This window comes from Rhipicephalus sanguineus, chromosome 4 (assembly GCF_013339695.2).
Source record: "Rhipicephalus sanguineus isolate Rsan-2018 chromosome 4, BIME_Rsan_1.4, whole genome shotgun sequence".
Lineage (NCBI taxonomy): Eukaryota > Metazoa > Arthropoda > Arachnida > Ixodida > Ixodidae > Rhipicephalus > Rhipicephalus sanguineus.
This window is the reverse complement of record NC_051179.1, coordinates 42,878,021-42,901,949: the sequence shown is the minus strand read 5'-3', so window position 1 is coordinate 42,901,949 and position 23,929 is coordinate 42,878,021. Positions and strand designations below refer to the sequence as shown.

General features: G+C 48.7%; 1 protein-coding gene across 1 annotated transcript in view; it reads right to left on the bottom strand.

The window, feature by feature from the left end:
- Positions 1-22,396, bottom strand: part of LOC119389833 (tetratricopeptide repeat protein 28-like) — a 103,373-nt gene extending 80,977 nt beyond the window's left edge. Inside the window, 1 exon segment of the mRNA XM_037657230.2 lies at positions 21,866-22,396. Within this exon segment, the coding sequence (XP_037513158.2) occupies positions 21,866-21,898 (33 nt within the window). The 5' untranslated portion in view covers positions 21,899-22,396.
- Positions 22,397-23,929: the final 1,533 nt, after the last annotated feature.

The following is a 23,929-nucleotide window of genomic DNA, read 5'->3' as shown; positions in this document are numbered from 1 at the left end:
CGTCTTCCTCTCCCTGCGCATAGTCTCCACCTCCTCTCGCACACCGCCCCGAGGTGAAAGAAGAAGAAGAGGCATTCCACGTCTTCACCGAAAGCGGCGGTGGCGGCACCCTTTTTGCTTCCGCCGCGCATCCAGCAGCTTTGAGGAGTACCTCGAGCAAGCAAGCGACTGCGAATCACGCAAACGTGCGCGCCCTCGGAGACTCCTCGCGCGCGTGTAACCGGTCTCTCCCTCTCTTCCTCTCCGCCGCCATCTTCCTCTACTTCCTCGAGCCAACAAAATATGTACCTCCATTGCCCATGGTTCAGCGTCTTCGCAGCACCACCGCCGCCGCTGTCGTCTGCTAACGCCAAAAGAAGCAGCGGGTCGTCTGCTCGGGGATATTTTTCGTTCGTCTGCTACAGGCTGCCATGTTACGTCATCGGGTGCTCGCTTGCCGCGAGATGTACTTTGGAGCTTTCGGTAACCCCCTCGCTATGTCTTTCTCATGCGCGCGCCGAGCAGGATCCTAATCCATCGGAATTAGCACGTCGTCTCAGAAGAAGACCGACCCAAGCTTGCTCCAGAGGGGACGCCGACACTGTACCGACGCCAGCAGGTTTTTTCCATTCTTTTTTTCGGTAAATCCGCGTTAATACCGCCTGACTACCTGCTTCCGAGCGCCGGCCGATCCTATATATGCGTATACATTGAAAAAAAGAAAAAGAAAAGAAAAAGTCAGGGACTTGCGAGGTATTTATTTTAGCGAAATCCGCACCGCCTGTGCCGTAAAACTAGTATTCGGCCACCCGTAATTCAGTTTCGTCAGCTTCATCCGTTTCCGTAGGCCAGACTACAGCGTGCGCTCGTGATTCCAGGAATAAAGTTTCATAATAGTACACTAGAGGGAAAAATATGACGCTAGAGTCTATGGAGGCTGCAACGCATGGCGCTTCAGCCAGCATGGGAATGATGGGTAGTAGTATGTGGATTTGCCTAAGTTTCGTTCTTTCGGCTCCGCGTGGCCTGCAGCCGCTTTGTCGCACAACGAAGTTCAGCAGTACCACGTCATCACTTCACCACCTTGACTCTTCTACGCTCCCCAGTTCAATCAGCTCACGAGGTTCACAATGAGCCGTTCTTTCATCCGAAACAAGAGCCAAGTCACAAACAATAAACAAAGCCACAAGCGCGTTCGAAGCCGCAAGCACGAAGACTAGTCAAATCCACGTACTATACCCATAATTCCCATGGTGGCTGAACGAATGCAGCGCCACAGTTCCCTCTAGTAAATATTGTAGGAAACTATGATGGCAGCGCCCTGCCTGCTCGACTTCGATGTGAGAAGGGAACTTTCACTCGAAACGAAGTACACCGGCAAGCGATAGTTTGCTTCTTAATATTTATTTTAAGCAATCTAGTAAGCTCCGAGTCAAATGAATGCGATGACGTGTGCTCGCGCGCTTCGCATGACCCTTACCAAGCTTAGACCCAGTCACAGCTGAAATGCTAACGTAGATCTATAAAACAAACACATATCTCGAAGGCAGTGCTTTTGCGGGCCGTATCGCAACCAAGGATGTTTAAAAAGAATGGACGGGATGTAAAATTACGCATCGAGAGTGAAGCCAAGGCATAGTGTGCTAGGAACAGACAGGTAATAATGACGATGATGATTGCCAATAAAACATTTTTGTTTTAAGGAATCAGTTCTGGATATTGCATGAGAAGAGCTCCAAGCAGAATGATCTACTATCTATATAACATTTATTTAATGAAACGTGCGTATTTGCCGACTGTTATATTCAATCGACACACGGTAGGAAAAGCAAAAGGTTACAGCGAGTGTTCATTTACGTAACTCGTTTCTCGCGGATAACATCGCAATTCCTGACTGGGAAAGCAAGAAAAAAAAAAAGAGAGACGTTCAATTTGCGGAAGAGCCTTCCTTTGTACGCGCTGTGCATCATCTTCGGCAACACTCCGCAGCGAGATACACAGTATATCTTTCTAAGGTACGCCGTTACGGGAAAATGACTTTAAAAAATTCGGCAGCAAATAAAAGCATCAAATGGCACAGCAACCCGTCGCTTTCGAAGAAGCCGATAACGGAAATACCGGTACAATACCTAGCAAATCAAAATGACCGGTCTTCCTTATATGTATATTTATGTACACGAAGGAACTGTTCCGCGGACGTTTTTCATTTTAAATACATTCGCCGGCTGCAGCCGACGTTAAAGAAAACGTGTTCTCAGGGAAACGCGATGAAGCGGAAAGGAAAAACAAAACGAACAAGTGAGGTATCATTAAGAAAGAAAGAAAGAAAGAGAAAAGAAAGAACGGAAGAGCCGAATAGCGGTGATAGATGGAATGACCACGTACACACGAGGGCCATATTTTCCGTCGCCGGCCGCGCGCTCTTGAGCGGGAAACCGGTGCTATAGTGTGCTAAACATATGTAGGAAGCAGCTCAACCTTAAAGACAACCGCAAGTCCATCGAATTAAAATTAAAAAAAAAAATTATTTGCACCAAATACGGAAAGGACAAAAATCTGTATTAAGAGGCGACGTAGCGGTGACTGTGAAATTTCTCATACATAGCGAGGGTCTCGTTCCGGCAGACTTGATGCCTTCAGGCATGCATGCGATAGTTTATCGTAAAAAAGATCACGTGACGCCAACTGACAAAAAAAAAAGTGTTCCACACTCGCTGTCATGGCTATACGAGCGGCGCTGGCTAACACTCCCAGGTTCACATGCACAGAAATACCCGATAACGTGGATGGGAGGGCGACCGCCGCCGTAGATGAATTGGTAGAGCACCGGACGCGTTATCCGAAGGTCGGAGCTTCGGTCCCTACCGGCGGCAAGTTGTTCTTTCGTCCACTTTGATTCTTTTCCATTTATCTCATCATTACTATACAGTGCAGTTAAACACTACAAATGATGTCCCTTATACCATCATTGGCTTAATTGCCTCTTGATTGCATTAAGTTGTAGTTAACAGTGAGGCAACACTGGCCAATAGTTGGACTGCACTATAACCAAGCATTAGCCAATCCCCGTCTTAAGCGTCCAGGGGGCCTCTCGCTCGCCCGCATATCGCAGCCAGTAACACCTTCCTGATCAAGTTTTCCTCAAAAACGAACTCATTTTTTTTAGTTTATATTTATATCTTATTACAGCTTTACTGACAGGTTTTAAGTCCTACTTTATTTCGCTGACGGTTTTTCCTCTAATTCACGCACTTAAGTATGATGTTCTTGTTTTTTTGCGGCGATGGCTCCTGTAAGTTGGAATGCTGGGATGGGAGAACACGCGGGATATATATATATATATATATATATATATATATATATATATATATATATATATATATATATATATATATATATATATATATATATATATATATATATATATATTACGTGGAAAAGCCGCCAATGCCGTGTCATTATCTGAGCCACTATACGAACAACAACTCCACGAGATATGAGAATATGACAAATGCCTCCGTCGAGATAACGGAGAAATAAAACATTGAAATAAAAACGTAACAGAGGAAGTGTGTCCAGTAATCTTCGTAACACCACAACGTGGGAAGCGAAAAAACAAGAAAAGACACTCTCGAGGTGACGCCCGTAGACGTCGCGAAGATTATAAAGATGGCAGGGTTAAAAAGCTAACGATCAAAACGATACGAGAGATAACAGAAAGTGAAAATCTGCCGCCAAGGTCACTCGACGCGTACGTTAAAGTGTCTTCGTGTACAGATAGCTCTTCTTTGCCTTATATACTATAATACACGCTCCAGCGCGCCCGCGATAGGTCCTTCTTTCCAAAGGATTATCGAGATTTTTTTTTTCTTCTATATATACCGCATTCTTCCTCTTTTCGTGATTTCGACTTACGCGAGAGATTAAAGGGAAAAAGAAAAGGAAAGTGACGAGAAATACGAAACTTGGAGAAGAGATAAGCGAAGAAGCGACGGCTGATGGTGAATCTGAGAATTACGCGAAAAGCCACTACGAGAAGAATCAGCAAGGAATGAAGTCCACTTCTATCGAGAAAGAGAATTCAAGAAATAGATGGAGAGGAGGAAGGGGGGAGGGGGCAACGCCGCGCAACCGCCCGCACGCTTGCTTACCGGGGAATATCGCGCGCGGGCGACGTTTCGGCCAAGCACAGCGGAGGACGACGACGACGGCGAATATGATTAAAAGCCGGCTCTGGGAGAAAATCTCTCGCTCTCTCTCATTCCCGTGCCACCGACAGAAGCAGAAGCAGCAGCGCATCGTCCTTTTACACTTGCACTTAATACACGGCGCGTGTATCATCCGCCAGGAATGTCGCCCGAGACGCAGCGAGCGGCCGCTAGATGGCGGCGCGGAGGTCGATCGACACGCAGGAAGCAGATAAGGGACACCACCACCACCACAACGTGAAAAGGACGTCAATTCCAGATATGAAGAAAAAAAAGATACACGTTTCCTTCGGGAACTACAGCGCGCGTTACATACAACGCTGGAGAAAGCGATAGTGTGGTATATAAATGGGCGAGATAGACATATTGAGCAGGACAGGCTGTTGGTCTAGTTGGCCTTGCATTTTAACAACGTGAAATGAGCGCAAGTGAGGACGGACTCAAAGACGAGACCGACAAGGACGGGCGCTACTAACGACTTATTGAGAGAGAGAGAAAAAGAATGTATTTGTATGTGCGTTTTGCTCACCGAAAAGAGCCTGGAAATATACATATTTGGAACATGACGGCTACGCCGACGCCAAAATGCGCCTGGAGTGGCCATATAACTGCTCTCGAAATAAATGAAACATGACCGATTGATAGCCGCAATAGCCGTCACATCAGATTGCACGCAGAACCAACCAGATTGTTGTCTGCGTGTATACGACATGATAGCTGGATTCAGATGGAACGAAGACAAGCGCTATCTTTATATAACAGCGGACAGCTTACGCATAGTCGACATTAGCCAAGACTTGCCAGTATCATTCAGCCAACATATGGGAACACTTAGCCGACCTACGGCGTCCGTTCCTACACGACGGTCGGCAGCTAGTGCCACCCAACTGTTCGCGTTCATGTCTATATACCCTACACGTGGCCTCCGCGATCAGCTGCAGCAGCGCGCTGCCGGAGCTGATGGCGGAGGCCACGTTTTATACATTTCGCCGGCGCTCAGTCCCGTTCCTTCATAACACACAGTGTCACGCTGTTCATTCGTACTCACATCGGTATTTGAGTGCAGCGAAAGTAAGCGTCGAAGGGCGTGCTCATGCCGACTTACGACGATTTAGCTGCGAGACACAAATTTCGAGAACGCTCAAAGTACGAAATCGACAAGTATATATATATATATATATATATATATATATATATATATATATATATATATATATACTATAGCATGCATCTTCCTCCCAGCACACGCGGAAAAACAAAACAAAAAAAGAAACGGTGTTTTGATTGAGGTAACAACGCGAGCAGCCTCCTCGAGTTCTCCAGGCTGCACGGCGCGCATCCTTGAATCCGTCTGATGAAAGAAGGAAAAGAAAGAAAGGAATAAAGGTAGAAAGAAAGACGAAAAGCGCGTCGCCGTCGTCACCGATTCACTCGTCTTTCGTTTCACTGTATATACATGTAGTCGTCTTCGATTTCATTGTATGCGTTCAGTCGTCTTCCATTTCATTGTATAGGGGCGCTTGTTCCTTTCGATAGTCGAATGTTCTGTATTCTTATTTTTCTTCTCCTTATGCTGTTCTCGTCAATAGCTCCATCTACTACTTCTACACTAGACCCCCCCCCCCCCTGCTTTTTTTTTTCCTTTTGCATAAGGACAAGAGTTGTGCCACCGACGAAGGAAAGGTTCCCAGCAACGGAGAAAACTAAATACTGGTCGAGATCGGTCCGCGAAAGCCGGATGCGAAGAAGAGGAAGAGAGCAGCAGTAGTATCTGTAAGGAATGTTACGGGAGAGGAATCCTTTTAAGGCAACAACAATAAGAGATGGAGAGTTACAACGCCTCACCGGCACCACCCAGGTATCGCCGCGGCGGTGGCAAAATGCCGATGCATCGGATAAGTATGAGAAAAACTATCGGGACCGAGGTCGAAAAATTCTTCGAGCAGGAACAAGAAAAGAGAACGCGAAGGAAGGGACAGAAGCGTCTTTCTTCCTTTTTTTTTTTTTTGCAAACTCCGCGCGCTCAGATATGGCTATAAGGCGTAAAATGAAATATTAATAAGTCGACCCTGGAGATATCGGCGACGGCGGCGCGACAAACTGTTCGCTTGGAGCGCCTGGTCGAACCAATCCACGGGGAGGGGGGAGGGGGTGGTGGGAGGAGGAAACTTGAAGGTACATAACTTGGCTCGCAGTTTGGCGGGGGGGGGGGGGGTCGAAGAATATGACGAATGTTCGATTTCCTTTTTTCTGAGGTTGCGCCGGTTTGCGTGCCCACGGAGTTGTGGCGAAGAAAAAATCGTGAAGTTCAAGAAAAGAAACGGCGACGGCGTGCACGCATAGGAGGTCGTGGAAAGGGAGGTCGAAGCTGGTTATATACGGCACAAGCATGGAGGTTCTGGAGGACACGGCGAGATTCGCGTGTTACTTAGAGAGAGTGAGAGAGAGATAGAGAGAGAGTACAGCGTGCACAGTTGGGGACTTGTCGCAAAACGCGCTTTCCGGCGGTATCGACGAACGTCGTATTTCTTGGACACCAAAAAAATAAAAGTAATAAATGGATCCATACGTAATCTCTCTTCATGTCGAGCTAAGATTACTTTGGCACGCTGTTTATCACTGATTAGAACCGCCCGGCTCTGCGTTTGGCGGAAAGGAGCGGCCCTACGCGGGCGCGCTTTTGAAAAGAATTTAAAGTGAAAAAGTGATAAGAGAGATCTGAAGGGCAAGGTTGAATTGAAGTGTACCAGCGCACTACCTATAGTGATCAAACGCCGCGGCAATGAGCGATCGCCTCCATCGTCCAGTTCGTCCGCCTCTCTTCAAAACTTGCATTCCATATGTATATAGGCGGGGTCCTTCAATTCGGTATTGATGGTCCCCGATATAGGTAAGACGGTCATGTAAAATCCGCGCGTGTGCGCGCACGCAAAATTGTTTCGTTCGCGCGACCGCATTCGAGATTGTGTATTTATATATGGGCGACTCTTCTCGGAGTATAGCTCTCACGACAGGCTGCTTAGCTTCTCTCGCTGTCAAAGGCGCCGAGATAAGTTTGTAAGAACAAGCGAAACCCCTTTTTTAAACGACACGCCGATGACGCTGCTGATACTGCAAAGTACTTTTCGGTGTTCGTGTCGCGGCGTCTCCGACAACCGTTCATATATCTTTCATCTCGGGTCGTTTAGATGTCAGGTCTTGTGGCGTTAAGAATACTCTCTCCGATTCCGCTTGACTAAAGCAAGTTCTCGAATTGCCAAACTAACAACTCTATATAGGACTATGATGGACATCGTGGAATAGTGTGGGGGACATGTTATCCGAATCAGTTCAAAACTAGCATGCATAAGTGTGGAGAGATCGGGTTGTTTAAGCGTGCACTTAAGGCTAAGTTAAAAGTTTATGGATCTTATACTCCCTTTCCCTTCTCCTTCTTAACCCCCCCCCCTTTTTTTTGTCATATCGCGCTTCGGAATCCAGTGGCGGCCATGAAGCGACATTTGATATGAATTGAATGATCAAAAGTTGAGCTTGTTGGTAAGCATTCATAATAAAAGAAGGTAGGCAACCATTAAAGAAGCTGGCATGTAGGCTTGATCTGTTTCTTTTCTTGTGTCCGTATTTGCAAGCCTACCTTGCTTTCTATTTGATACGAACCCGCGACCTTGTTCGCTCTTCGTGCAAGGCAGCTGAAAAGCCGCAGCCGCTCTGAGTCACCGCAAAAGAATTTAATCATAGGCTTTCATGAGGTAAGCGAAAGATTTCCCCGTGATATATCATAGTGCACTACGGAATTGTTTAGGCGTGCTTGAGAATAGGAAAATTGAAGGGAGAGGGGGGGGGGGGACATTGTAGAGGCTGAATACGAAGTCATAACCACAGGGTGTTGGCAACGCGACCGAAGAAAGGTCGCGCCATTTCTCAAGATAAAGTGGGCGGAGTTCTGGGGTCACGTGAAGGCGGGAAAGCTGGGCTTAGCGACCCGCACCACTTTTGCACGGAATGCTTCGCTCGAGCTCCTTCCTTTCTGTCGAAAGACGCAAAAGAACGCAGGACGGAAGTGCGCTTTGAACTTGCCTTAGAAAAACACGAAACGCGGTACACCGCGTTCCCATATTTTATCGCCCTTTTCGGCGACGGAGTTCAGGGATGCCCTCCACTTGGATGCGGAAAGAATTCACTGTCGCTTATTATTTACGTTTTGCGAGGAGTCTGCGGTGTGTGTGTGTGTGTGCGTGTGTGTGTGTGTGTGCATGCACGCGCTATTGTTGGATGGCAGATACAGGCATAAGTCTCGCCGAATAGATCGGGAAGTCAAGTATGTTTGTCCGCGGGGGGGTCGGAAAGGCGAGCGCGTTGAGAGAGTTGTATTGTGTTTACACAACGCACCGCAGTGGCGGTTGGCTGCTGACAACGAGGTTACATATAAAAAGAAAAAAAACAGGCGTACACAAAAGGAGTTCCATTTGTCAATCCACGGCGGCGTTGAATGTGCGACCGCGCATGCGGGAGTCAAGGAGTAGAGAAGAAAGACGCGTTGGAGAGGCTGCTTTCTTTCTTTTCTTTTTTTTCTTTTCTCGCGGTAGCACAAGTCAAGGTGCCACGAGCACTAAGGGTAAGAGAAGTCGATGCTGTATGCAGAAACGCGTGTGGACCGGACTAGAGAAGGCGCCGCGGTTTCGTCGCGTAGTCTGCATATAGACTGCAGGCAAAGTGTATATAACGTCGGTGGTTGCAAGAAGATTAGTGAATATTCAGTGTTTTCTTTTTAATTTTTTATTATGTATACCGTTGCCGTTTACACAGATATACAGCCGCGGTACTTGACGGACACTACAGATAAAAATGACGCCATACATTTTGACGACATATGTTCGTGCCGGACTAATGTTCTTTTAAATACATTTTGTGAGATTCACTACGCTGTATTTTAATAGACAGAACCAAATGCTTCACTTTCAGCTGAGCCGTAGCTGTAGCGCAGGTTTTGTAATCATACTACGACATACATCAGTCTGTTGACATCAGCTGGAAAGACATCAGTCAATTGTATTCGTTGCCGCACAAATATTCTCCAAAGTCAAAGAGTCGCAGTCGGGACGCGGATGGCGTGTGTGGAATCACTGTACAACAATCACAGCAAGAAACAGCGCGCCTATATACACGCGAACAGAGTACTCACAGCTTCCATGCACGTCAGCTTATCTTCACCGCGGTGGTACTCCAACAGGGCCGCTAGGATGACGTCATATACAGCACGCCGTAAACGTTATCTCGCACGGAACGACGCGCACGCATTATTAAGACACGAGACGCGAAATGTGGCGCGACGTTAGAGGTCGGAGCTGATGTAATCCTATAGCATTGAGAGAAAGTATATGCTCGCAAAAAGAAGTAGAACATCGTACAAATATATCGCGCCTCGAAATCTCCAAACGTTTAGCACCGTGCTGCGAGCGCGTCTCGCACACAGGGAACACGATATGCAGAACGCCATTAAACGCCGGTATCTGTCGAGGGATGCGGGCTATACGATCGAGCCGCTGTTATTACGTCCGAGAAGTCGATCCAATCACCGTCTCTCCTTTAAAGAAAAGAAAATTTGCACTGACAGCGACGAAACTGGGACACCGCTTGCTAAGGAGTACGTAATTTTTGGGCTAGTTGGTCCTTTGCCATAAATAGCGCAAGTCCTATCTTTCAAGTACTATGTATGGCGTCATTTATAGCACGGTTTGCTATTCGACAGCCAAACGACGCACTCCGCTGCGGCTGTTTATGTAGTGTGAACGCTGAAGGTTTATGACCGCGTTCGCACTGCTCCTATAGCCTCTTATCGAATGCGCACGACGGACGGGACTCGGACAACAGTCAGACGGCCAGACCACTTTAATCCGGGAGGCTCGCGCGCGGACAGGTATTACCACCTTATCGACAGCCTCCCACGTAATCGACAACCCTCAATCTCTTTACAGACGATCGCCTGTACAATTCCGTCACACACACACAAAAAAAAGAAAAAAAACGGAGCTTTTCTACTAGTGTGTAGATAGAAGCCAGCGGGGCTGCGGCAGCGGCTTCACATTGTTTTCGCACACATTAGCGCTTGCGCGCGCGTTGGCGCTCCTTCAATTCCCGTTCTTTTCGCTCCTAAAGATATCGAGTGCAAAGGGCAACTACTGATAACAGCGCGATCTACGTCACGAGACAAAAGAGCACAACGACGGGTGGGGAAGCGCCGCCGCCGAGTAACGCTACACTTGTGAAAGAGGCATCGGCGGTGGCGAGGGGCGCCGAAAATTGTTTTTCTACGCTTCCTTTGTCTACTGACGCGATCCACCAGAACCTCGCTTTAAAAAGCTTTACAGTAGTCCGTGTAATGTACTTGCTAACGGTAGTCAAGCAAGCGCGCGACGTTAACTTCCTACAAACGCCTCAATGTTACGTGCAATGCATGGCCTATACATTGATTGCGCGAAATGATTTGCAGATCTAGTACAACGAGTAAGGAAGGCAAGCGTGCAGCCAAACACTGCGGCCTAGCGCCGGGCTTCACCGCAACGCGTCGTTGCTCCGATGCAGAGCGAACCCCACAGGGGAAGAACACTGCCTGCCGTACTGAAATTAATGGCATGACAGGAGAGGGGCCTTCCATCGGAGATCTCTTGACCGACCACTCTCTCGAATGTCTCGCCGATCGTCTTCCCTGTTAATCATGGCGGAAGCTGCGCCGGCCGGCACCAGCAGACGGGACATGTGCCGAGCAGCAGAAATCATCTTTTCCGATCTGATTCCGCACCTGTCGTGACGACGCTGGGCGAGAGCAGACTGGATACAGTTCCGGCTCGCGACTCGTGCAACACGTAGCCGCCGGCTAGCAGCCAGCACGTCGCTATGGCGGCTCCCTTCCCTAAATCAAACGGCAAGGAGAGAGCCCCACGCACAAGAGAGAGAGAGAGAGAGACCGGAACAGCATAGGAGAAAGGCAAGCCGGGGCCTGAAAGGGGTGGTGGAAGCCATTCTGGGGCGAGTTATGGCCCGCCGCGCCAACACAAACGTGCCCGTACTACATAACACATAACTACATGTGGAAGTTCAAGAGGTTGGGGTAGGAAAAGCAGAGGGGTGGGAGGGAGAAGGGTTAGAGAGCGTGTGCGCAGTACCGAATAGAGGTGCAGACGACAAAACAGACACAGCACCCCTTTTCCTGCGGTGTCGTCTGCTCTTCCGAGCAGACGACGAAGGCGACGACGGCGGCTATAAAGAAGCCGTCACAAGGCGCGTGTGCGTCGCCGCCGGCGAGACAGAAGCCACGCCATGACAAGCCGAAAAAGCGCGGCGGCCGGCAGGCAATGCAAGGTCGGGCAACGGACGATCATGCGCTGGCCCGGCAACTGAACAGCAGTCAGTGGCACGTTGTTCGGCGGTGTTGCTTGTTGCGTGCGGCGTGTTTCTCGTCCGTTTTGACAAGCTTTTTTTTTTTTTTTCCTCTTCGGAGATGAATAAAGCGAACACGCGCAGACAAGACGCGCCGCTCCGATATAGACCCCCATCTGTTCACACAACGCCACGCTCCATCACTTGGCGAGAGCAGCATGGGAAGGCGAATCCTTTGAAACCACCGGCGGTGCTACGTCATAAGTGCGTGTCGAATGTCGACAAAGCCACCGGCGTGTACTTGGCGAAAGAAAGGGCCGGACACGTAATACCAAAGACCGCCGACAAGGAGTTGACACACGACAACGGTTCACGAATAGACAATGATGATGATGATGCTGGGACTTGTGTGGAGAACTGTCACGGTAAAGGCCGCGTGTTGCACATCATGCTATTTTCGTTAGCCGGAGTGACAGGTGATAGCGGTGATAAACCATGCACCCAACAAAGGAGTAAATGGGCTGTTGTGGTTATAGCCCTTTTGGAGAGCATTTGAGGGAAGAGGAGATGAACTGTTACTCCCTATGGCGCGGTTACTCCTTCCAGGACTAATTTGTTCTTTTCCGATGCTTCTCAAGAGAGTACTATTGCACCCTATCACCGAGACGTGGATCTCAACAGGATCATCTCGTTGACGTACAGTATGATAACAGTGATGAAAAGAGAATAATAATCCAATAGTCTGAGACAAGAAGAACCGAAATCGCAAAGGTTCGAATGAAGAATCGTGTACAGCTCCCAATGTCCTCCCTGTTACCCCGCTATATAGAGTGTAAATGGTCCTGGTAGTGAGAACAGCTGCGAAAATCGTGCATGTCGTATGACAGTCTCGTGACAAAACACCGAACTGCAGCCTCAACCATTCTTCTCCAAGGTGCATGCGCCGTGCAAGTTGCACGTGATCAATACACTGCGCAAGAGCTGTCATCATAACTATCCACGTCGTCACTAGATTATATATTTACCATATCTCTTGTTCCCTCAAACCCATTACCCATAGCGTAGAGTAGCAGGCTTGGGTGTATAGTGTACTAGACACTATACCATACTTGAGTGGCAGCACTCAGGCAGGCCTATCCACCTTCTTTCATTAGTGTTCATGTTCCCTCTCTCCCTCTCTTTCCCTATCCTTTCTTTCTGCCTATACATATGCGTAGCGAGCAGCGAGGTAAGCCTTTCTCTTCTTTTCCCGCAGAACAGCGACCCCTGTCGACCCTTTAGCTCACGAAACGTCGTCTGCTTCAGTGCACGGCGAAAACAGACGGCAACGGCTCGTCGACCTTCCGCAACCCGCCACGTCCATCAGCCACCGAAGGAAGCACCCAAACTAACGAACGAGAAACAAGAATATAAATAAGAACGACTTAGAGGAAGGGCTAGGCTCACGAGGGGGGCGCCATCCGTCAGCGTTGCCTTGATAAATCGCGCCTCACACGGCGCGCCGAATAACGCACCCTCGCGCTGAGCGGCGCATTGATGGCTCCCTAACGGCGGACCCAGAAACAAAACAATAAAACTACAATAACGAGAAGAAGAAGAAGAAGTATGCGGCGCACAAACACGCGCGCGCGTGCAGTGTATACGCAGATGGTGGAAGGCTTCCGAGATCCTAATTTGATATGCGTGTGTATGCGCGCGCGCGCGCGCAAGCGTTCTCGGGAAGAAGCCGTGGTTGCAGCAGCGGAACAGCAGCCGCCAATCTGCACCGTATAGTGAGGCCGGTATCATCGCAGAGACTTCGCATGCCTTCTTCTTCTTTTTCCTCCAAGTGGAAGCGATCTGTTCAGATGAAGCGCCGGAAGCGTTTGTCGGAGGCACCGTCGGCGAAAGCCTCGAGATCATAAATGCAAAGTGCCGTCGCGTGCGCCTGCGCATAATACCCTTCTTCTTCTTCATCTGAGAGGACGCACCGCGTTGTACGGATGGTCCGACTCAACTGTGCGTGGGCAATACGAAAGAAGAGAGTTCCTGGTACAGTGCATCGTTGCAGGTGTACAGTACATGTAACTCATCTCCCAATGTACAATACGAAGGACGAAGAAGAGTAATAATAAGACGTACAGTTCGTGGGGAAGCGCATATTGGTTGCGTTTCGATTTTATTTCACTCTTTTTGTTCAAGTTCTTTACGACCGATCTTTCGTCCGTTTCATGGCTGATTCCCCAAAGTGGATTGCGCCAGTTCACTGAGAGACCAAGTACTATTTTATGTGACGCAACGTAGCGTTCTGAACCACCCGCCCTCGCAAGTACAAGCCGTGGTTCGAAACAACAGCGTCTAGTTAATGATCTGGCAGTTGTACATAAAAATAATAACCCGCCGCAATGGTCTATATAGCGGTTATGGTGCTCGACTGCTGACCCGTAGGTCGCGGGATCGAATCCCGGCCTCGGAGGCCGCAGTTCGATGGAGGCGAGGTGCTAGAGACCCGGCGTGTTCTTAGATTTAGGTGCACGCTAAAGAACCCCACGTGCATGGTCGAAATTTTCGGAATCCTCCTCCGACGGCGTCCTTCGTAATCATATCGTGGTTTTGGGACGTATAAATCCCCAACAATTATTATTAGTAATAGTCCCGCATCTGCATGTTCGACCAACGCGCCGTCAGGTAATGCAACCGTTCTGGACAATCACGTTTGCACGTCCGGTAATCCGTAAACTCTTGAGAAGTTTGCGGACAAACAAACACAATCTATCGTACTTCGTTAAAGGCGGGCGGGAGGGGTCTATGAAGACACTGCATTGAAAAGGGAGAGAGAGCTCAGCAGTGGCAAGAGATTTCTTATTCCGGGGTGGCATGTACGAACATAGAGACATCACACACCAGCCATCGCTACTCGGTTTACGTCGCGCGCCGTGTGCAAGTGCGCGTTCGGACAACGCCTCTTCGGACGGCCGTTCGTTCGTCAGCTGGCCGCGCCTTCGGACTGACAGCCTTGGCCGAGAAGCCGTCGCCCGGAGCGCTGGAACAAGGATGGATGGAATATGGATGGCCTCGAGCGTGCAGTCGGAAAATAGATGAGCTCCGGAGATTCCAGCGAGAAAAGAAGAAAACGCTCAGCGGTAACGATTACCGGCGTGTACGCTATGGTGTAGTGCAGTTCAGTTATACGTAAATTCAAAATTAAAGTCGCAGAATTGCTTAAAGGAGCTCTAAGCAACCTCTGAAAATATAGAGAACGAGCTTGTTATTCTATCCTTGGCGTTCCCCGTCCTTTCGGAGCAATTCGTGACGTCATGAGGAAATAAGCTCTCGACTGGTGCACATACGAAGGATATCAGTTGTGAATAGTTTCCTACCCTGCAATTGCCATGCAGTCGCACGCCCGCTCTGCCTTGTCTCGCACGACTATCGTGCGTGATAAACTGTATTCACTTCGTTATGTTTTTTTTTTTTTGACTGCGCAAGCGGATATGACAGCGTGTAGCCGAAGAGCGCGAAATACTGATCGGCTCAACGCTTAGTACTACACTGTCCACAAACTACTCACTCGCCTCTGAACTCTGAGTGGTTTAGGGGCACATTATACCACGGCGGTGCGACGCACTAACTCTATATAGATACCTTGCACATGTCAGACACGCAGCGTGCCACCGTGCTGGTGCTCCAACATGGTGGCTGCGGAGTGCTGTCAGTGTATCATGTTCAGTGCTGCGAGCAACCTGCTCACCGAGACGCAATCTGAACGCTGCTGGCGTGTGCGCGAGAACTTACGCAGCAAAACCACCGCGTTAACAGACTGCTACAGACGCAACTTTATAAATGACATCGCTGGACCTCCAACATGGCGGCTGAGATGACGTCAGTGCGAACCATCGAGAGGCCTGTTGAGCGATTAAATGGTTACTGACTACAGAACTATACGATATCGTGTCGTCCAACCAGAGATAAACCGTTCGTGTTGTATATCACTGGCAGCACAGTGATACACAACAATGGCTCATATTTGAAAAATGGCTCATGCGCAATGCAGGGGATTGGCCAACTAGTGGATGGATTTTTAGGGGCGAAGCTCCTTAGGATCGAGCCATCCCTCCCTCGTTGTGACACGCTATACTGGAAGCGCTCGCTCTCGGCGCGTTCTCTGGTTGGCGAGGAAGACCAAGAAGTGATTCGGCAACGGGAAAGCTCTCTCGCCTTTGTTCGAGACGAATGGTAAACGAGGCGATGCAAAATGGCCATGATGTGGGCTCTACATGGATCCTCACTGGACCTCGAGCGGCTACGTTAACCTTAGATCGCAGGACGGGCGCTGCATGCAAACGAAGGCAGTTTCTATTGGTTCAAGCGAGTGCGATTACCGTGCACAAATCGCAAGGAGGAACCTACTCGTCCGTCGTCTACGAGTATAGTCAGAGACCGCGGTGGATCTCAACCTACCAATGACCAATCGGAGTCACAACGGCGAACACGCTGCGATAAAACTATCAAATGGAACAGTTGTAATGACAAGGTACCTGCCCCGAATCTCCCTCGAAGCAGAGTAACTAAATACATTGATTTAGCACTGCGTGATTATGATACTCAATAGAAGAATGACCCTTCCATACTGACCGGTGATTTCAATGTAAATATCATGGAAGATGACTGGTTCATACAACATATGACATCGCGATATGCTTTAAGATGTATATCGTGTGATCGTAAACAACCGACAACGATCAGAGGGACTTGCATTGACCTCGTGTTCTCAAATTTCAGGTTGCATCCCATACAAGAACCTTTGGCTTTACATTTCACCGATCATAAGGCGGTCATAATGAAAGGAAAACGCCGCCCACATCTCAGCACCATATACCTAGTGTGATTAATAAATAACTTTGCATACACTGTACACACGTGTTGTCGCGTCTTTGCATGATCGAGTGGGTAATGTACGGGGGGATTCACGGTTAATGATCCTCCGGAGCTTCGCCCACTCGTCATCATTCACATCGTGTATATGCTGTGATTTTTTTTCTTGTAAGTTCTGTAGGGTAGCACTATAGATGCTGTAGCTAAATAATATATTAATTTGAATTACAAATTATTAGCAATGGAATATTTAAAGCCTGAATAATTTATCAAGACATTCTTTAAGTCTCTATGATAACTTCGATGGCGAAGAAGACATCCCATGTGGCTGTATCCGATAGTAGAGGCCTCAAGAATAACTGGTTCCGTTGATTTCAGGCCTGCAGCTTTCGAAGAGCGATACTAGCATTCCTCTTCTCGTTATACGTAAGTGGTTTTAATTATATCATTCGTGAGCAGGCTTTCGAAGTCTGCAGTTCGCCTTTTCATTCCTCGGAACGCCCGAACGAAGTCGAAGTCAAATGCGAGGCATCCATCTTTTCGGTGTACGGTATTCAAAAACCACATGTATATAGGGGCATGGGTGTATTCTAGGCATTACAGTATGGGCGTGACCCAGGCACAGGTCCAACTTCAGGGTGCGCTAATCAAGTGCGTGGAGTACAACATTCGTCTAAAGTAATCTAACATGAAGATAATATATGCGGGGGTGTCGGGAAAAGCATTGCTTAAGTTTCCAATTAGTTAGGATATTACAAGTCGTTTCGTAGTGAAACTAACTGTACACTACCTTGCACGAAGACGGAATTTCCCCATCGTCTTAGACAAAAAGAAAAGTCTTAGCAGATGTTGGCCGCTTTTACAGCAACAGTGTATGCGTATATGGCTAGGTTCTGGAAGATCGCGTCCGCGGGCGAAATACGTCTAGAACAACAATTTTCGCCTAACCTATTAACTCGACCAATCCGGCGTTTCTGCGTCGAAAAAAATGGACATGGCGTAAAAGTAAACATAAAGGTGTATGATTTCGCCGACTTGGCAGAATGACGTGAACAATTTTGCCTTAAAGACAAGACCACTTGCATAACAAATGAACGTCATGCCATTTCAGAGCGCAGCTCATAGGCGCTCGTTCCTGCGTTGAGCGGCGTCGCCGTTGGCGTTGTCGTCGTCGGCATAACCGATAGAGCAAACGTGTGCGACATAGAGCGAACGAGGGCGCAAGAGAGCGAACGCGCAGTCTGTCGATATCACGAGCCACTGGTCTCGAACCTCGCTTTCTTCCTTCGTCACGCGCGCTGGACCCTCGGTTGGAGCTCGTGCGCATGCAGGGCTGGCACGTGCACTGTGGCTGGCTTCGCTTGTCCTAACGGGGCTGTCGGCGTTTCGCTTGGTTCGCGACGCCTGCAATGGACACAGTGGTGTGCGTATAGCACTCGAGCGCTGGTAGTTTCTGTGGAAATGTGTAACGATGGTTATATTGCTACAAGCGCGGATAGCCAAAACTTCAAACGCAGTTGGTGTTGCCCCAACACGAAGCTGCGCTCAGAATTCGCATTAGGCAGTACCGTAATCGTCTGTGAGCTTTTTGTACTTTCAAAACAACGGGGTTTCTTGTGTACTGCTGGACTTCATTTTGAAACCCCCGTTGATGAGGTGATACGCGTCATGTGCAAAAGAAACAAGGGGATCTTTTAGTGTACGTCTTTCTATTAGCTCATTATAGTCGATTATGATAATACATATATTCACTATAGCAATATTCACTATACCAAACCCACCATATAGCCACGGCTTCGCTGGCTTCCATGTTCAGAGCAGTAAAAGGGCTCTGAATTTTTCTCTTTTTTTTAACCATGCACCTATGTCTGAGTAGACGGGCCTTTATTATATATATATATATATATATATATATATATATATATATATATATATATATATATATATATATATATATATATATATATATATATATATATATATATATATATATATATATTGCATTACGCCTTCGGCGAAATGCAGTCGCCGGGGCATGGGAATCGAACCCGCGCCATTGTGCCTATAGCAATCGAGACGACGTAGCCGTTAACCCACAACCACCGTGGGTATATAGGCTCGTAAAAGCCGCGAAATAGGTTAACGCAATCCCGTCTATACTGCGAAGGTGCGGCTCGTATTAGTCTCAGCTCAAGCGTCGTCGGCCGCGACCTTATTGCTGCAGCTCCGAAGCTAATTTGCGACCGGCATGCAAACGCTAAAAAAATCCGCGCCAGTCTCCATCCACACATGTCATGTATACATATACACACGCTTTAGCTTGTCATGGTCGTCGATTCGCGCAGCGACGACTGTATTTTTGTTTTTGTTTTTTAGTTTTATCACCCACCCATGACCACTCCTTAAACATTCTCCACATATCGGCTCGATTGCGAGGTTTATTATTTGCTTTCTTTTTGCAGGCGTTCTGCCGCGTTTCCGTCGATTACCACGCTTGCTTACTCGAGGCAAGTCCAATTCATCAAGCACTCTGCTAACCTTGAGTATGTGCAGGATCGTCCACCCGTAAGGTGAACACCTGGTTGGTATTCAAGAACTCGTATAAGCTCATGTTTAACACATAATTCTGAAAACCATTATTGGGCGTTTATCGACACCGTGATTGGGTGTCATATAACGAAGATTTCCCTCGTGAAGTAGAATAAACCTTCTAGTTTTACAGGCTTGATTACTAATGAGGCATTCACGTTAGATGTGGTCGACGCTGTACATTGCGTTGTCGAATGAAAGTGACCTGTAGTGTATACCAATAATCGCGTTTGAAAACCATCGAAGAAGCGATGGTTTTTAATACCATCGCTTAAATCAAAGCAAGTGGAAGTCTAGTGGCTGTTAGGTGTTATGTCCTCTATTCTGACTGTCTTTCTTTTGTTTCACGAAGTGTGTCGAAAATCGGTTGTTATGAGCGAGATTGAAGCAAACAGTTACGAACTTGTATAGATAAGAAAATACGCTTCAGTGAGGTCCTCTTTTTTTCATCTCTATGATGTGTTTAATGCTTGAATAAGCATTCGCAGCACAGAACGCACGACTATGTGGTTAAAACGCAACATTGCGATTAAAGTGACCAAAGGAAGATTACCATCAAGAAGTTAAGGTAACAAGACCACAGCAACGCAGCCTTTGTGTCGTCTACGTATTTCCGTCGCTGTGCGCAGCTCCTTTCTCGCTAATGTATGAATTAAAGTCAAACCGCGCAACTAAATCGTTATACGATCACCGATCATCATGTACAACGCGAAGAAGTGCGGCACTGCGGCGACGCATGGATCAGACAGCATCTGCGAAGCAGACGACGCTGCCGAACAGACGACGAGCGAAGAAGAGAGCAGCCTAACTCTCGGTCAGCAAGCTTGGGACTTCAGCAGCGAAAAGCACCGAGCCAGCTACCAACAGCCCAGGGGTTACGTATTTTCTGCGAGCCCTTGCAGCAGCAACAATAAGAGGGGTGGCGCAAAAACCACCGCAAGCTGTCAGTCAAGGAAGGAAGGCGCACAAGGGATCGCGCCTGCCTGCGAAGGCCTATCGCGCGCCGGGCGAGCAATCAAGTCGGAATTTCAGGTATGAATGGAGGTGGCCCCCGCTGCCGCCGATCTTCTTCCTCCTCTTCTTCAACTTCCTCCTCGCCGTCGCCGCCCGGCCCTGCTTTGCTTGCCTACCTCCTTCCGAGGAGCGCCGCCTGAGACGACTCCTCGCAACGGACGGCCCTGAGGAATGCGAGCGGCCGCGGGACGGCTCCGCACAGCCACCCCGTCATCGCTCCCCGACCCGTAAAAACACAGGCCGGCTGCTTTCTTTGCTTTGCACGTGTACAAAAAAAGAAAGAAAGCACAGCCCCAACGAAGCACGCTTCAACAGTAACGTGCGATACGCTCAGCAGTGAGGTTTCCATTACAAATAATAGTTGCAGCGAGCAAAAAAATACTCTTCGTAGAGTCTGCTGTTGGGCGCAAACACCAACACAAGGACAAGGAACACAAAACGCTTGTCCGCGTCTACTGCTCCTTGTCCCTGTCTTAGTGTTTGCGCCAGTCAATTCAACATCAGCAAAAAATACACGAAGACCTACATCTTCCGTTTATCTTGATGTCACCCCAAGGCAACGCGCAGGAACGGAGAGGAATGCACGTATGGAGGTGGCGAATGTTTTCCGTCGTTCTGAGCTTTCTGTCAAGCTGTCCCGTGCCTCGCCTTGCCTTTGAGCGATGCGAAACAGCGAACGCGGCTTCATTCGCTTTGAGTATGAGTAGCTGGCAGTGAGTGTCAACGTATTTGGAGGATGATACTGTCCGCGTCTGTTTGCAGTAGCTGACGACGCCGAGAGCTCTCTCTCTCTCGAGTTGTACCTTGCAACGGAAGAAGCGCAGGCTCAGATGTTTTACGTAACACCAGCAGCGTTCGTCTAGGGCAAACAAGCACGAGGTGTGGAGAAACGATACTCTGTGGCCGTCACTAAAGATTACGACTCGCAACAGCACACACGCAACTGTGCTGGACAGATCACGTTTAGTACGTAAATAAGAAGAAGAAGAAAAAATCTAGAGTTTAACCACCCAACACCACGAAATGATAACGAGACACATCGCGGAGGGAGGACACCGGATTACATTCTTTTATTGTTATTGCGATAAGGCTTGCAATTAAAGCATAATTTGTGTGTATACGTGTATTAGATGTGTGTTGTAAGGCTCGTGTTGTGTATGAATTGAAGCAGCGTCTTGTGGAATTTGTTATCGTGTATACAGCAGTTATAGCTGGTCGTGACATTGTAGCCAAGGCCGGCTTGCAGTAGGATTAAATTTGAACCCCTGGGGTTATTTAACGTTCTAAGTACGCGTGTGTTCTCGCATTTCGCCCTCCATCGAAATGCGGCTACCGTGGCTGGGAATCGAACCCGCGTCCTTATACCTCAGCGGCGCAACACCTCAGCCGCTACGCTACGACAGCAGGTGCTGCGCAGTGAAGTACGCATTAGCTCGAAGCACGCAGACCGATCGGCACGATCAGCGCAATGAACTCTTCGGAAAGCGTAGTATATACGTTGTCTTCGTGTCGTAGTGTATTTGTGGTTTCGGTAGCCGCGTTTGAAACATTAAACTGTGACGTGTTCCGAACAACTTGAACGCACATTGACGCAGAACGAGCAAGGAACTTCTTTCGCTGCGTTGAGTCAAGTTGACTGAATGTGTACTCCACGTTAGAAACCTATACAGGAACGCAATCAAAGTAGACGTATCGACGAACTCGGTGCAGCGGACCAAGCGAACAGCGCGAATCAACAGGTGTGGCGGCACGCGGAGGTGGTTTGCCCCTCGGATCGGCGACCTCGCCAAGGAAGCGCGCGGTGGGCCGTGGCAGCAGCTCAACACAAACACACACACACTCACCTGTTCGATGTCGCGCTGCGACAGCGTCTCCATGGTGGTGATGGTTCCGAAACGCGTTTACGTAAGCCCAGTCGCGACGAGCACGTCATTCTGGACCTAAGCTTCCGTCGTCGCGCGTTGCCGTCACTCGCCGAGTGGCGACGCCGTCGCCTGCGGCGTCGGCGGCACCAGCGGCGCACAACAATTCCAACGTGTCCTGCCGGCGGCTGCTGCTGCTGGAGCGGAGAGGAACCACAGGAATCACTACCACTGGCGCGGATCCTCCGTGGTCGCCGAAGACGACGACAACTTCGGCGGCAGCCATGTTTGCGGGGCACGTATTCGTCGAAGTCACTGCTCGCACCACGCCGAGGAAGCACGGGGCAACGACGCGTCGTCACCGCTTGGGCGGGGGCCGGTTCCCCACGGCGAAGGCCCGCTGTCTTCTGTCATCGTGCACCACCACACACGCCGCCGCGCGGATCACGCACAAAAACAGACAATACGTCAGGAGCACTGCTCGCACTGCTGCTGCTGCCGCTGCCTCTCTGCTCGCCGCCGATTGCTCGCTGCTCGAGGGGAGAAAAGTAGAAAGGTGCTGCAAGGGGGCGGGCACACGGGGGCCGCGCGCCGCATTTCTTCGGAGAGGACTCTTCCAGCAAGGGCAGCGGCGGCGGAGAGCGGCAAGGGGGGGAGCCGAAACGTCACCAACGTCACGACCGCGCGCCTCCACTTCGAGACCTCGGTGGAGCAGGTTGTGTGCGCTTGCGAATAGCGATGGTAGGGACGCAGAGCGCCGCCAAAAGCAGCGTGGCGCTTCGGTCGGCCAGGAGACTACTGTGAGTGAGACGCTGGAAGAAGGCTGCGTGTCAGCCCGACATAAACCTGGCGAGCTCTGAAATTCATCAAACTGAACGCTTTGAAAGCAATCGTATGATATAGGAGTGAACGCAAATGATAGAGGCGTAACAAGGATAGGGATGCATAATGTGGCGGAAGAGAGTGATGGAGTGGAGTCGATTGATAAGCGCGAGAAAGAGGGACGCAGAACATATTTTCTTTCCCTCTTTATCGCTGAGAAGCACCTGCCCAACGTCGTTTACACAAATAAAGTGTGGCCAACCAAAGTTCGTATTTAGTTCGCTATAACCGATAATTCGTCATATCAGGGTTCGTCTGTATGCGCCACACTTGACTGGGAGGTAGGGTTTCACGACGTACGCGAGAGGCATGACACGTTATTCCGGCCATGACCTGTTAATTATTCGTACAGTCATAGACAGATAGATAGATAGATAGATAGATAGATAGATAGATAGATAGATAGATAGATAGATAGATAGATAGATAGATAGATAGATAGATAGATAGATAGATAGATAGATAGATAGATAGATAGATAGATAGATAGATTTTGTCATACGTGTGACCATGCCCTCCCTCAGCTATTACTGATTTCTTTTTTTCCAGCGGTTATATATGTCTTGTCAATGAACAGCGCGGATATAAAACGAAGACAAAAGGAGGAGGAAACACAGACGTGCGCTGACTATCAATTGAAATTTCATTGAAAAAACAACATATACGCGAAGAACCTTCTAGGAACTACTCATGCGCATACATGGACACGTGTCCAGAACAATATGAAGCAGATTGGATTGGATTGGAAAAACTTTATTTACGTCCTGCAGAACGCGCTCAGCGCGTAGCGGGCGTCTCCCACGTAGGGACCGACAGAGAATACCTGGCGGCCGCCTCGTGGGCCTGCTGGACAGCCCATTGCTGATGCATGTGATTTTATTTTTATATCCTATGAGCGGTCAAGAACATTATCTCTTTTTCATGGAGGGATACAGAGGCTTGGCTAATGCTCTGCTATGATGTTCTCCTATGATGCTATGATGCTGTGCCATAAGGGCTGATATATGCTCGTCTCTTGCTTATAGCGATATCTCACCAGGTAACTTTCTAACCATCATGTGCACGGGCGCAGTATCTTTTCTGTCACCTTCCACTCCAGCTAGCATTAATTTTTGTGACACTGAAACGGCAGCCAGATTGACCAAAATGAGAGAGCTTCAGTTT